General features: G+C 64.7%; 1 protein-coding gene across 4 annotated transcripts; it reads left to right on the forward strand.

Annotated features, from left to right (window-relative positions):
* The first annotated feature begins 342 nt into the window (after window positions 1–342).
* Window positions 343–12,078, forward strand: LOC119565044 (liprin-alpha-3). Of its 4 annotated transcripts, XM_037888864.2 has the most exons (19): window positions 343–446; window positions 665–744; window positions 3,364–3,490; window positions 3,860–4,059; window positions 4,607–4,829; window positions 5,226–5,389; window positions 5,632–5,777; window positions 6,075–6,168; window positions 6,261–6,342; window positions 6,973–7,173; window positions 7,664–7,726; window positions 7,869–7,895; window positions 9,607–9,782; window positions 10,112–10,209; window positions 10,414–10,589; window positions 10,887–10,955; window positions 11,201–11,363; window positions 11,821–11,885; window positions 11,982–12,078. In XM_037888864.2, exons 1-18 carry the CDS (start codon window positions 411–413, stop codon window positions 11,877–11,879), a joined length of 2,184 nt encoding a protein of 727 aa, XP_037744792.1. In that variant the 5' UTR covers window positions 343–410; the 3' UTR covers window positions 11,880–11,885; window positions 11,982–12,078. The 4 variants fall into 4 exon arrangements, with proteins under 4 accessions (XP_037744792.1, XP_037744793.1, XP_037744794.1 ...); XM_037888865.2 differs by lacking the exon at window positions 7,869–7,895; XM_037888866.2 differs by lacking the exons at window positions 11,821–11,885; window positions 11,982–12,078 and having other exon boundaries at window positions 6,973–7,234; window positions 11,201–11,342.
* The last annotated feature ends 1,295 nt before the right edge of the window (window positions 12,079–13,373 follow it).

A 13,373-nucleotide genomic window follows, 5' to 3' on the forward strand; every position in this document is an offset into this window, starting at 1 on the left:
GGGCTGCGGGTCGGGAGTGAGGGGCACCAGCGGAGCTGAGGGGGGGGTCAGGGCTGGGCTGGCAGGGGGCTGCGGGTCGGGAGTGGGGGGCTGCGGGGCGGGAGTGAGGGGCACCGCAGGGCTGTGGGGGGTCAGAGCTGGGCTGGCAGGGGGCTGCGGGTCGGGAGTGAGGGGCGCCGGCGGGGCTGTGGGGGGTCAGGGCTGGGCTGGCAGGGGGCTGCGGGCCGGGAGTGAGGGGCACCGGCGGAGCTGAGGGGGGGGTCAGGGCTGGGCTGGCAGGTGGCTGCGGGTCGGGAATGAGGGGCACCGGCAGGGCGGGGGGGTCTGGGACCTGCGGGGGGGGTTGTGTAGGGGTCCGTGGTCTCACCCCGTCTGCCCCCCAGAACACGCTGAGCGAGGAAATCGCGGACATGAAGAAGCTGCAGGACGAGCTGCTCTCGAACAAGGTATGGGGGGGGGGGCGTGCTGCCTGGGGGTGCAGCTCGGGGGGGGGGCGCGTGCTGCCTGTGGGTGGAGCTCGGGGTGGGGGCTGGGCACAGCGGGCTGTGCTGGGGGGGCAGGGGGGTGCTTGGGGTGTAGGCAGAGCGGGGATCCCAGGCTGGGGGGTTCAGGGGATGGGGATCTCTGCTGCTCTGACCGTGTCCCCGCCCCCACAATCCCCTAGGATCAGCTGCTGGCCGAGATGGAACGGATGCAGATGGAAATCGACCAGCTGCGGGGCCGACCCGTCTCCTCCTACTCCAGGTAACGGACTGATACCGTGTCGGCCCCCCGGCTCCCTGGCAGACCCGGGGCGGGGGGTTACTGGGTGGGTTAAAGTGGAGGAGGGGGCATCTGAGGGCGATGGGAGGGAAGAGAGGGGCTCTTGGGGGGCGTCTCCCCAGGGGGGTTTGGTTTCCTGAGTGGGGGAGGGCGAGGTGGAGAAAAACGGATGATTTAGAAAAGAAACCAAATCCAGGTTCATCGTTGTAAAAACCAGTTCTGGTTGGAACGATAGAAACGAACGAAAACCGCAGAGCGGGACGTTCGCGGCCGAGTTTGGCCGGAAGCCGGAGCGGAGTTTGGAGAGGGGTTAAAGCCGGCTGGGGGCGAAAATTCCCCTCGGTTCAGTTTTTTTGGCTAGGTCCCGTCAACGCCCAGCTCAGCCAAGGTTCAGAAACCGATGGGGGTTTGGAAAAGGAGAGTTGGTTTTCCTCTTCCCATCTCTGCCTGGAAACCCAGAGAGGGAATGAGATCCGCTCACTCCAAACACGGGACAGGCACTGGGACTGCAAACACCCGGTTCAATTCACCCGTCGCGGCTTACTAATTAATAAATGTTCAACTCAGCCCGTTTCACAAGCAAAATGGGTCTCGCGCGCAGTTTTATTTAGCTAATTTAAAAAAAAATAAAAATGCTGGTTTGGTGCATTTTTAATTGAATTTTAATTTCAAATCTAGCTTGACACAAATCTCAAGGTTTAAAAAAAAATCTGGTAAAGAGGGAACACGTCGTTCACCGTTTTCTAAGGTCGGACGAGATGGAAAAACGACGAATCTAACTATATCTGTGTAATTGCTTAAAACCCTGCCTAGCTACAGCCTGGGACATTTTGTGTAAAAATTTTCAGGAAATTGATTTGTGTTTGCTACAAAAATTAAAAATGCAGGGTGCAAATCAGTTTTCAGAGTAAGTATCAGGGAGCTGCTCTTGGGGGAATTCTGTGCCAAAAAATTAAAAGTTCTGTGCACAATAGTTTCAAATTCTGCAAATTTTGTCAAAATAACACAATATAATCACAGCAGTTTCAATTATTCTTGGTCATTTATTTTAGAATCTCTGTCAGCAAGTACGTCTGTAACAATACAGACAACAAAAAAGATTCAGAAAATGTTTTTTGATAAATAGATTTCTTACTAGGCATATTAATACTGAACTCGGAGCAGCAATAATTCATTTAAACTACAAGACAGAACCATATTTCCCGCACCACCGAGAAGCCGTGCCAAGACTGGGGGAGTCAGGGGTAATGGAGAAGCTGAGGGAGAGGGAAGTAATTTCTGGGAAGGAGCCTGGGTGTGAACAGTATGGAACAGGTTATTTTGGGGGGTGGGGAGGGATTGTTCGGGAGCTTCCCCCATGCAGACCCTGGCTGACCCCTAGCCTCTCCCATTCAGTCAGGCAATGTGTCCCTCCACCTCCACTCAGGCACCCACTCCCCACATCCCTATGTAGCCCTGCAACCCACCCCCATCTGGCCCTGTACCTCCCTCCCCACTGTGGCCCTGTGCCTCCACTCCCATTCATCCCCTGCCCCAGTCTGTCCTAGCCCTTATGAGCCCCTGTCTGACCTCGCAACAGCCCACACTGTCTGTCTCCCCATAGCCCCTGTCTCCTGACCTGGCCCGACAGGCTCTACGAAGAAGGCTCTGCAGGCTCTTTCTCTTCCCTAGCTTGCTGGGAGCTGCTGCTTTGTTCTATTACCACAGTGCCCTCCGGTGGGCAAAAGGTGGAACTGCAGCAACTTTCAGCCGAAGCTTTTTTGAGCAAAAAAACTAAAACTATGCGCAGCTCATTCGTTCTGCGCACGCAGGAGTGAAGAGAAAAGTGAAAGCTGCGAAAAGCAGTTTTACGCTGTACGTTAGCTGTACGCGCACATCGACGCATCTGTGTCTTCCACTCCAGCACCGTATGCTAACAGAGAGTCTCGCAGTTACCAACCTTACTGTTCACGGGCTTTTCCTAACAGAATCAGTATTGTCCCACGCACTCAAGCGGTTGAAAATTCAGGGGAAAATCCATTAAAATCGCCCTTGAATAATAGCTCTTGAGAAAGCGCCGGGATTTTTCCTTAACCCCTGAAGAGACAGGGCCTCGGCCGTCACTGGGCTTGGCGGGGTCGGGTTTTTAATTTGTTTTTAAATGTGGAATTCACGGTGAACCGAGACGGAAATTCACCGCGCAGCGACAGAAGGGGAGGTCGGGTGGCCAACGTGTTGCTTGGGCTGGAGGATTTTTCCCCGACGTGCGATGGGGGACAACTGGCGTCCGAAACGGTTTTAATTGTCTCCTGTTCGTTGCCTGACTTTCCCGCCCCTTAACCACCCATCTTTTCCCGTAGCTGTGAAAATGGGAATCGATCCAGATTGGGGAAAAAAATGCTTCAAACCTATCACCCCATCCCCACCCCCCCCCAAATTTTGCGCAACTGAGAAAATAGGGTGATGAAAATTGGGGTGTTACCCGTTGCAGCAAACTCCTCCCACGTCTGCTCCCCAGCCCCCATTGTGTCCCCTGCCTCAACCCCTGGCCAGGCGGCTCATGCAGCAGGTGGGGAAACTGAGGCAACAGCCACTGTCCTGAACACAGTACTGTTCCCCCAGGTCGCTGCCGGGCAGTGCCCTGGAGCTGCGCTATTCCCAGGCCCCCGCCCTGCCCGCGGACCCCTACGCCGGCGCCCCCCGCAGGCACAAGAAGGGGCGCTGGGCCGTCAAGGATGAAGCCACTAAGGTGATGGGGCGGTGGGGTTAGGGGGCGGGGGACTGGCTGGGTGGGGGCAGGTTTCTGGCTGCTACTAACTGTGTCCTTTATCTCCCCCGCCCCGGATCTGCCCCCACCCCCGGTGAGTACTTCGCCATCTCCTGCTATCGGGATGGAGGGCAGGGCTGGAGGGGTGCTGGGGGGCAGGGTTGAGATCACTTCCCACCCCTGGTGGCCCCCAGGAATTGGGGGTGGGGCCCTGTGCTGCGGGGCGGGGTGCTTTGGGGGTGGGCGGGGGCCTGTGCTTCAGGGGTGGGGAGGGACTGTTGTGGGGTGGGGCCTGTGCTGCAGGGCAGTTGTGGGGTCTCCCCCCATCTCCTCCTCCCCATCTCCTCGCAGGCCGCCCAGGAGTGGGAGCGGGCACAGCAGGCGGGGGGGCTGGCCCAGCCTTTCGAGGGGGGGCTGGATGGGTCGGACGAGGAGGAGCGCGACCCCCTCTTCGGCTCAGCCGACCTGCTCTCGCCCAGCGGGCAGACGGACGTGCAGACACTGGCCATAATGCTGCAGGAGCAGCTCGAGGCCATCAACAAGGAGATCAAGTGAGACCCCAGCCCCACCCCCCCAAACCCCTGGGACCCACCTACCGCTCTCGGGACCCCCCCGCTGTGCGGGGACCCCATCTGAACCTCTATGGGACTGCTGCCCCCAGGGACCCCCCTGAGTGCCCCCATGAACCTCCCGGGGACCCCCTCTGAACCTCTATGGGACCGCCACCCCCTAGGACCCACTTATCGCCCCTGGGGCTCCCTGAGTGCCCCCCCCCGAACCCGCACCCCCTGGGAACCCCACATCGCCTCAGGGACCCCATCTGAGCCCCCAGGGACCCACCTACCATCCTGAGGAAACCCCTTTGAAACTCCCAGGACCCACCTAATGCCCCGGGGATGCCCTCTGAACCTCCTTGGGACCCCCACATTGCCCTGGGAACCCCACTCCCTGGGACTCACCTGCCATCCTCGGGGACCTGCTCACATCATCCCTGGGGACCCCTTCAGTGGCTTCTCCACCCCCCATAACCACCCCACAGCCAAGGGATCCCCCTGGGGCCCCTGCGGCTGGCCCCCCCGTCACGGCTGTGCCCCCCAGGCTGATCCAGGAGGAGAAGGAGTGCACGGAGCTGCGGGCCGAGGAGATCGAGAGCCGGGTCAGCGGCTCAGCGCTGGACGGGTCCCTGGGCCGGTACCGGGCTGGCGCCTCCATCCCCCCGTCCGTCACCAGCTCCACCCTGGCCAGCCCCTCGCCCCCCAGCAGCGGGCACTCCACCCCCCGCCTGACGCCCCACAGCCCTGCCCGCGAGGGGGACAGGATGGTGAGTATCAGTCCCCCCCCCCAGGCACTGCCAGCTCCCCCACAGTGGGGTGTCCTCCTCCCACCCCCCAGGCAGATCCCCATCCCGCCCCACCCCCGGCGGCTGCGAGCTCCCCCCCGCCAGCAGGGTGTGTCCCTCCTCGGGCAGCTCCCCCTCCCCAGCAGGGTGTCTCCCCCCTGGGCACTGCCAGCTCTCCCCCCAGCAGGGTGTTGTCCCCCCCCGCAGCGGGGTGTCGTTGTCCCCCACCACCAGCGGGTTTCCTTCCCACAGAGCAGGGTGTGTCCCCCCCACCAGCACCGTGAACTTCCCTACAGCAGGCCCATCCCCGCCACGGACAGGACCCCGGTGCTGCGTGCTTCCCTAAGGCAGTGCCCTGTGCTTTCCCCCCCCTCACAGAACCACGTGCCCAAAGAGGAGGGGCGTGGGGCGGAGGAGAAGGCCCTGGTGCCCTGTGAGGCGCTGCCCCCCGCCACCCCCCGCACGGCCCGGCTGGAGCGGGTGAGCCAGGCCCTGGCGCTGCAGGCCGGAGCCCTGGAGGACGGCCGGGACCTGAGGGCAGGGTGAGCCGGGGAGTTCTGGGATGGGGAAGTTGGGGAGAAGTGACCCGGAGGGGAGGGGGGGTTCTGGGATGGGGAAGTTGGGGGGCAGAGACCCGGCGGGGGGGGGCAGGTTTGGGGGTGGATCAGGGGGGTTCTGTCATTCACCCGGGGCAGGGACCCAGGGTGGGGCTGGGGGTTGTCAGGGGGGTGAATTATTGGGGAGCAGGGACACGGTTAGCCTGTATTGTCCCCCCCCACCCCAGGCTGCTTCCCGATGGGGCCAACAGCAGCCAGGACTCACTGCACAAATCCACCAAGAAGAAAAGCATCAAGTCGTCCATCGGGCGCCTCTTTGGGAAGAAGGAGAAGGGGCGGCTGGGCCCCCCAGGCCGCGACTCACCCTCCCTGCGTAGGTGTCCGTCCGTCTCCCGCCCCTCGCGGGACCCAGGTGTCCGGTCCCCGGGATCCCCTCCCCCAACACACACACCCTGCTGCGACCCACTCGCCCCTCCCAGAGCTGGGGGGAGAACCCAGGAGTCCTGACTCCCAGCCCCCCCTGCTCTAACCCACCCAAACGCCGCTCCCCTCCCAGAGCCGGGGAGAGAACCCAGGCATCCAGGCTCCCTGGCTGGGTGCGGGGGGGTTGGGCTGGCCAGCAGTTGGGGTGCGGAGGGAGACGCTCACTTTTTCTCTCCCCTGCAACAAGCCGGGACCCCGTCGGACGAGACGTCCCCTGCGGACCCCCTGGGTCTCTCCAAGCTGGCTGGGCCGGTGGACAAGGACCGACGGAATAAGAAGAAGTGAGTGGGGGGAGGGGCAGGGGGCTATGGGCAGGGGATGGAGGGCGGGGGGGGGTCCCCTCAGTCTCACCCCCCCACTCCTGCCCCCTTAGGCACGAGCTGCTGGAGGAGGCCTGTCGCCAGGGCCTTCCCTTCGCCGCCTGGGACGGACCCACCGTCGTGTCCTGGCTGGAGGTGATGGTGGCACGAGGGGGCTGGGGGAGGGGCAGCGCGCTGGGACCCAGGCATCCGGGGGAGAAGTGAGGTGGGGGACGCGAGGCTGGGACCCAGGCGTCCGGGGAAGAAGTGTTGGGCGGGGGGGGCAGCAGGCTGGGACCCAGGCGTCCGGGGAAGAAGTGTCGGGGGGGGGGCAGCGGGCTGGAACCCAGGCGTCCGGGGGAGAAGTGATGGGGGGGGCGCGAGGCTGGAACCCAGGCGTCCGGGGGAGACGTGATGGGGGGGGCGCGAGGCTGGAACCCAGGCGTCCGGGGGAGACGTGATGGGGGGGGTGCGAGGCTGGAACCCAGGCGTCCGGGGGAGAAGTGATGGGGGGGCGCGAGGCTGGAACCCAGGCATCCGGGGGAGACATGATGGGGGGGGGGCGCGAGGCTGGAACCCAGGCGTCCGGGGGAGACGTGATGGGGGGGGGCGCGAGGCTGGAACCCAGGCGTCCGGGGGAGAAGTGATGTGGGGGGGCGCGAGGCTGGAACTCAGGCGTCCGGGGAAGGGGGGAACAAGGTTGGAACCCAGGCGTCCGGGGGGAGTGAGTGGGGGGGCTCCGGGCACCCCCAGGCGCTCTAACCCCCCCCCCCCCCGCCCCGGCAGCTGTGGGTGGGGATGCCGGCCTGGTACGTGGCCGCCTGCCGGGCCAATGTGAAGAGCGGGGCCATCATGGCCAACCTGTCGGACACGGAGATCCAGCGGGAGATCGGCATCAGCAACCCGCTGCACCGGCTCAAGCTACGCCTGGCCATCCAGGAGATGGTGTCACTCACCAGCCCCTCGGCGCCCGCCAGCACCCGCACGGTATGGCCCCCCCGAGAGCCCCCGGCGCCCTCCTCAGCTTCCATCTGCCAGCATCTGCACGGTACAGCCCCCCCCAGCACCCCGCTTGCCCCCCTTCCACCCGCCAGCACCTGCAGGGTATGGCACCCCCCAGCACCCTGGTCCCATCAGCTTCCACCCGCCAGCACCCACACAGTACGCCCCCCCCCCGAGGGTCCCCAGACCGGTTCCCCCCAGCGCCCCGCTCCCATCAGCTTCCACCTGCCAGCTCCAGGCCCCCCTCGGGTCCCCACAGTGCCCACCCCACTTGGCTCCTGCCTGGTGCAGCCCCCCATGGCCCCACCGCCATGGTGCCCACTGGCTCCTGCTTGGTGCAGGCCTGCGGGTGCTCCTGCCCCACTCCCCACAGCGCCTGGAAGGCTGGGACTGTCCCCTCCTAAAGCGATTTAATGGTGAAATCTCTCTCTCGCCCACCCCGTGTCCTGCGCCCTCGTGACCCGACCCCCCCCAGTCCACGAGCAACGTGTGGATGACGCACGAGGAGGTGGAGTCGCTCACGGCCACAACGAAGCTGGTGAGTGAGAGTTGTGCACAAGGGGACACGGAGGCGAGGGAGGGGCGTTGCTGACCCTCGGGGGCTGGAGGCGCCCAGCTCTGGGGTGCGCGGCCGGGCACTAACCGCTCTCTCCACCTTCCTTCCCACTGCGCCCGCCCAGGAGAGCAAGGAGATCAGCTGGGAGCAGGTAGGGGGACGGGGCCGCTGGGCAGGAATATGGACTGTGAGGGCGTGGCCTAGGCTGGGGTGGGCGTGGCCATAGGTTTACCACATTTCAAATCTGCCCTGGGTTTCCTGTAGCCAGTTGTCCCGGAGCGGGCCGGTTCTGACGCGAACGTTTGGCCTTTGCGGGGGAACGGGGGGTATTGCGATTGCTCGCCCCGTCGCCCTGACCTCCCGTTCTTTTATATACGCCTCGCACGTCTCCTCGCTCTCGTGCGATGACGCCCCCCCCCCCCCCCCCCGCACGCACGTGGCGTGCACACATGGGGTGGGCGGACAGCTGCTGTATTTCCGACCCTTGTGAGCTGCGTATGCGGGAACGTGGCTGGGGGCGGGGCCTAGGCAGGGCAGGGGCGGGGCCAGGGGCGGGGCGTGGATATGTGAGGATGTAGCCCAGCGCTAGGCGTGGCCTACCCAGTGTGTGGGCGGAGGCTGGGCGGGGCCTAGGCAGGATGTGGGCGTGGCTGGGAGCTGGGCAGGGCCGCACGTGTGTTCTATGTCACTCATGTTTCTAGGTCAGTCCTTGGTTTTCCTACCCAGCCAATCGCAGCTCTCTGAGCCATGGGGCATCCCACTGTCCCTGTGTCATGGGGGGAGAAAGGAGGGATGGACTGTCCCATTGTCCCTGTTTTGAGGGGGAGGGATGGACTGTTCCACTGTCCTTGTTGGCGAGAGGGGGGGAAAGAGGGATGGACTGTCCCATTGTCCCTGATTTTGGGGGGGAGGGATGGACTGTTCCACTGTCCCTGTTGGCGGGAGGGGGAAGGAAAGAGGAATGGACTGTCCCATTGCCCCAGTTTCGGGGAGGAGGGATAGACTGTTCCACTGTCCCTGTTGGCGGGAGGGGGGAGGAAAGAGGGATGGACTGTCCCATTGTCCCTGTTTTGGGGGGGGAGGGATGGACTGTTCCACTGTCCCTGTTGGCGGGAGGGGGGAGGAAAGAGGGATGGACTGTCCCATTGCCCCAGTTTCGGGGACGAGGACAGGGCGGGGGGGGAGGAGGGCTACATTGTCCCACTGTCAGGGGGGTGGTCTTTTTGGCAGTACCCTGCACATTAGCCCTCCCTGCAATCTGTGTTGGTATCTGTGATGTTGGCAGTGAATTGTGGGTTTTGGCTTAGTCCCCCTGCGGTGGGGGGGGTTGGGAGGACACAGGGGTCAGAGGGTGTACAGCAGGGTCATGGGGCAGGGACGGCTGTGGGTTGCTGGGCAGCAGGCTCAGAGGTCAGGGATGTTCGGAGGTTGGGGGAGTGGTGGGGAAAGGTCCTGGGTCCCAGAGCAGGGAGAGGTCAGGGGTCAAAGGGTGAAGAGGTCGGGGGCTAGGAGGCCATGAGGGATGTTAGGGCAGGGTGAGAGGTCATAGGGCAGGTCGCAGTCTCAATAAGGGGTTGCAGGTCATAGGATGTGGAGGTCATGGGGTGGGCAAAAGGTCAGGGGTCGCAGGGCAGGTAAGAGGTCAAAAGGATGGGGTCAAAGGGCAGGGAGGGCACAGAGTGGGTGAGAGATGGGGCAGGGAGGTCATAGTGCAGGTCAGGGGTCAAAGGGCAGGGAGGTCACCATGTGGGGTCAGGGGTCAAAGGGCAGTGGGGTCGCGGGGTCACCTCCGGGGTCAAAGGGCAGGGGGCGAGCGAGAAGTCAGGCGCTGACGTGTCCGCCCCCCCCCCCCCCCCCGGCAGATCCTGGCCTACGGCGACATGAACCACGAGTGGGTGGGGAACGACTGGCTGCCCAGCCTGGGCCTGCCCCAGTATCGCAGCTACTTCATGGAGTCGCTGGTGGACGCCCGCATGCTCGACCACCTCAACAAGAAGGAGCTGCGGGGCCAGCTCAAGATGGTCGACAGCTTCCACCGGTGAGAGACGGGGGCTTCCCCCGGGCCCCCGCTGCCCCTCCCCCCCCCACTGTCCCCACGCTGCCCCTCCCCCCGCTTCTCCTTCTGACCCTCCGCCAGTGAGAGACGGGGCCCTTGTTCTTCCCCCCACATGCTGAACTCAGCTCCAGCCCCCTAAACGGCTGATCTACACCCCACTTCCCCAGGGCCTCCCCAATCTCTGAACCCGTGGGGGTGGGGCTGTCAGTAGCTGCCGGCAGCCCCATGGGATTGCAGGGAAGGTGGGGGGCTCCCTACCTCTAACTTCCCTTTCCTGTCCCCCCCCATCCCTCCCCCCGCCCCACCCCCAGGGTGAGTCTCCACTACGGCATCATGTGCTTGAAACGTCTCAACTACGACCGCAAGGAGCTGGAGCAGCGACGGGAGGAAAGTCAGAACCAGCTCAAAGGTATCGCGCCCCCCACCCCCACGGACAGCAGGGGGCTGTGGGTCGGGAGCGAGGGGCACTGGCAAGGCTGCGGGGAGCCCAGGGATGGGCTAGCAGGGGGCTGTGGGTCGGGAGCGAGGGGCACCGGCAGGGCTGGGGGGAAGGCAGCGGGCTGCGGGTCCGGACTGAGGGGCCCCATGTGACCCTGCCCCCCCTGCCCCCCAGACGTGATGGTCTGGTCCAACGAGCGGGTGATGTGCTGGGTCCAGCTGATTGGGCTGAAGGAATTCGCCAACAACCTGGCGGAGAGCGGGGTGCACGGGGCGCTGCTGGCCCTGGACGACGCCTTCGACTGCAGCGACCTGGCCCTGCTCCTGCAGATCCCCACGCAGAACACCCAGGTCAGTCCTGGGGGGGCAGAGGAGCAGAGCTGGGGTGGGGCAGGAAGTGGGGGGGAGGGATAGGGGGAGGGGAAGGGGGCCGGGGAGCAGAGGGGCGCGGGAGCTGGGTGGGAAGGGAGGGGGGAGCTGGGGGCAGGGCAGGAAGAGGGTCTGGGGGGTGCCTGTTTTCAAGGGGAGCCCAGGCTTTGATCTGGGGGTTCAGAGGGGGTGCAAGGCCTGATGGGGTATTGGGGGGAGGGGGCCCCAATGGCACCTGATCCTCTGTCTCCCCCCGCCCCCCTTCTCTCTGGGCTCCAGGCGCGGCAAATCCTGGAGAAGGAATTTGGGAATCTCATCGCTATGGGAACGGACCGGCGGCTGGATGAGGTCAGAACTCCCCCCCCCCCCCCCACCTATGCCTCCCCCCTTGAAACCTCCTCCCCGGGTGCTGGCTCCCTCCCCGACTCTGTCATCCCTGACTCCACAGAACAGGCCCTCCACACAATGCCCCCACCGGGCCATGGGCCCCCCAGGAATCATCCCCTCCCCCCGCCCAGTCCACGTTGTGTTTCAGGGCTGGGAGAGGGGTGCCCAGGCCCCGCCCAGCTCTGTGATCTCTGACCCCCCCCCAGGACAGTGCCAAGACCTTCAGCCGCTCCCCATCATGGCGGAAGATGTTCCGAGAGAAGGACCTGCGGGGGGTGAGCCCCGACTCAGCCGAGATGCTGCCCCCCACCTTCCGCGCCACCACCATGGCACCCCCCAGCGTGCAGCTCCGCAAGGTGCAGCCCGAAGGTACGGGCACGGCACTGCCCTGGGGGTGTTCGCAGCCTCCGGGTGTGGGAGAGGGCCCTGGCGGGGGACGCTGCTGTGGGGAAGCTCGCAGCGCTGTGTGGGAGGGGGGCGTGTCCTGGCTGGGGGCGGGGGGGGGTTGCCCTAGCTGGGGGCATGGCTGTGGAGAAGCTCACAGTGCTGGGGGGGGAGGGGGTGTGTCCTGGCTGGGGGCACTGCTGTGGAGAAGCTCGCAGCACTGGGGGGGAGGGGGGTGTGGCCTGGCTGGGGACACTGCTGTGGAGAAGCTCGCAGCACTGGGGGGGAGGGGGCATGTCCTGGCTGGGGGCACTGCTGTGGGGAAGCTCGCAGCACTGGCTTAGTTCTACCCTAGGATTTCCGGTGCCTTTACCCTGACGATCCCAGCTGGGGGGGGGGGCTGTTGTGTGATCTCTGACCCCTCCTTGTCCCCCTCCCCCAGGAAATTCCCTGGCCAGCCAGCGGGGAGACGGTGTCTCGGTGCGAACCTATTCCTGCTAGCACCGGGTGAGTGCGGCCGGGGGAGGGGGGGGAGATACCCTGTCCCAGGGGCTGCTGGGGGCGGGGGGGAATCCAGTCTCATTCTCTACTTTCCCCCCACAGGTGCCAGGGACCCACAGACGGATGCTGCTGCTGGAGGGGGGGGTTCCGCCCCCCCTCCCAACAACGAGGGGAGGGGCCTACATCTGTTCCCTCCCCCCAAAAACCACTCCTGCCCCAGCCTGCAGGGAGCGTTGCTGCTGCTGTGGGTGGGGGACACCCCCGGACCTGTGGACACTGAGGAGGGACCGGGGGGCCGAGCCCCCCCCGGGAAGGGGGAATCCGGGGCATGACCCCCCCCACCTGTCTGTTTGGAGTTTATTTGTTATTGTTCTGTCAAGGGGGGGGAAGAATGTGAATGGGGTTAAAGGCCCCCCCAGCCTTGTAGCCCCCCCTCCATGCCTGGCCTAGAGCCCCCCAGCCTGAGCCCTCCCCCTCATGAATCCCCCCCCTCTGGATTTGTAGCCCCCAAGTCTGGTATCTCCCCACCCCCCATGGTGGCATCCTGTATCCCCTCCTCACCCCAGGCCCTCAAAGGGTTAACTCTGTGCTGCTAAAAGTGGGGGGGCCCCCATTGGCCCCCCTGAACCCCATCCCCCTGTGGGCTGCTTCCTGCCCCCCTATGCTGGGCCACCCCCTGCTTTCCCTGGGTGGGGGCTTGCCCTCCACTCCCGAAAGGCCAAACAACCCCCCCCCCTACAGTGGGGGGGGGGAACATCACCCCTTGGGGGGCAGCAGCCTGAAACAAAGGCTACTCTGTTGGGGGGGGGGGATCCTCATCCCCCCCCCAGACTGCCACAGAGGGGGCTGGGCTCGGGGGGGGGGAGGGAGAGTCAAACCCTGGAGAGAGGGGGGCACTGCGGGTGCTAGCCTGGGGGGCCGGGCCCGGGGGGCTCTGGCCTGGCGGGGGGCCGGCCTGGGGGGGTTCCTGGCCCTGGGGGGCCGGCCCGGGCGCTGTACCATAAGAGTTGTATTTTCTGTGCATATCTGTGGCGTGGCTGCTGGTGGAAATGACTTTTGCTGCCGTTTAACGAACCTTCGTTTAAGGCCCCCCCCCCAGTTAATTTAAGTTTATTTTTGGGGCCCTGTTTTTATTTGGGGGGGGTCAGGGGGGGTTTTGCATGAGGGGAAAAAACGGAGGAAAAACTTTACAAAAAAAATGCTGTTGCGGGGGGGGGGGCCGTGACAGCCGGTCCCCCCCGCCGGGGGCCGGAAAACATTTAAAAAAGAAAAATGTTTATGAAAAAAACCTGCTTCATTTGTCCAGCGCCGGGCGGGGGGGCCCCAAAACCCAGCGCTGCCCCCCCACCCCCGGTGTCCATGTCCCAGTGCCGGGTGGGGGGGGGCAGGAACACCCAACCTCCCCCCAACGGGTGCTGCGGGTCCGCCCTTGCAAGGGATCCATATACCCAGCCCCGTGCCCCACCCCAGAGCTACCCGGCTGGGGGGGGGTGC

Source organism: Chelonia mydas, unplaced genomic scaffold, assembly GCF_015237465.2.
Source record: "Chelonia mydas isolate rCheMyd1 unplaced genomic scaffold, rCheMyd1.pri.v2 scaffold_83_arrow_ctg1, whole genome shotgun sequence".
NCBI classification, from domain to species: domain Eukaryota; kingdom Metazoa; phylum Chordata; order Testudines; family Cheloniidae; genus Chelonia; species Chelonia mydas.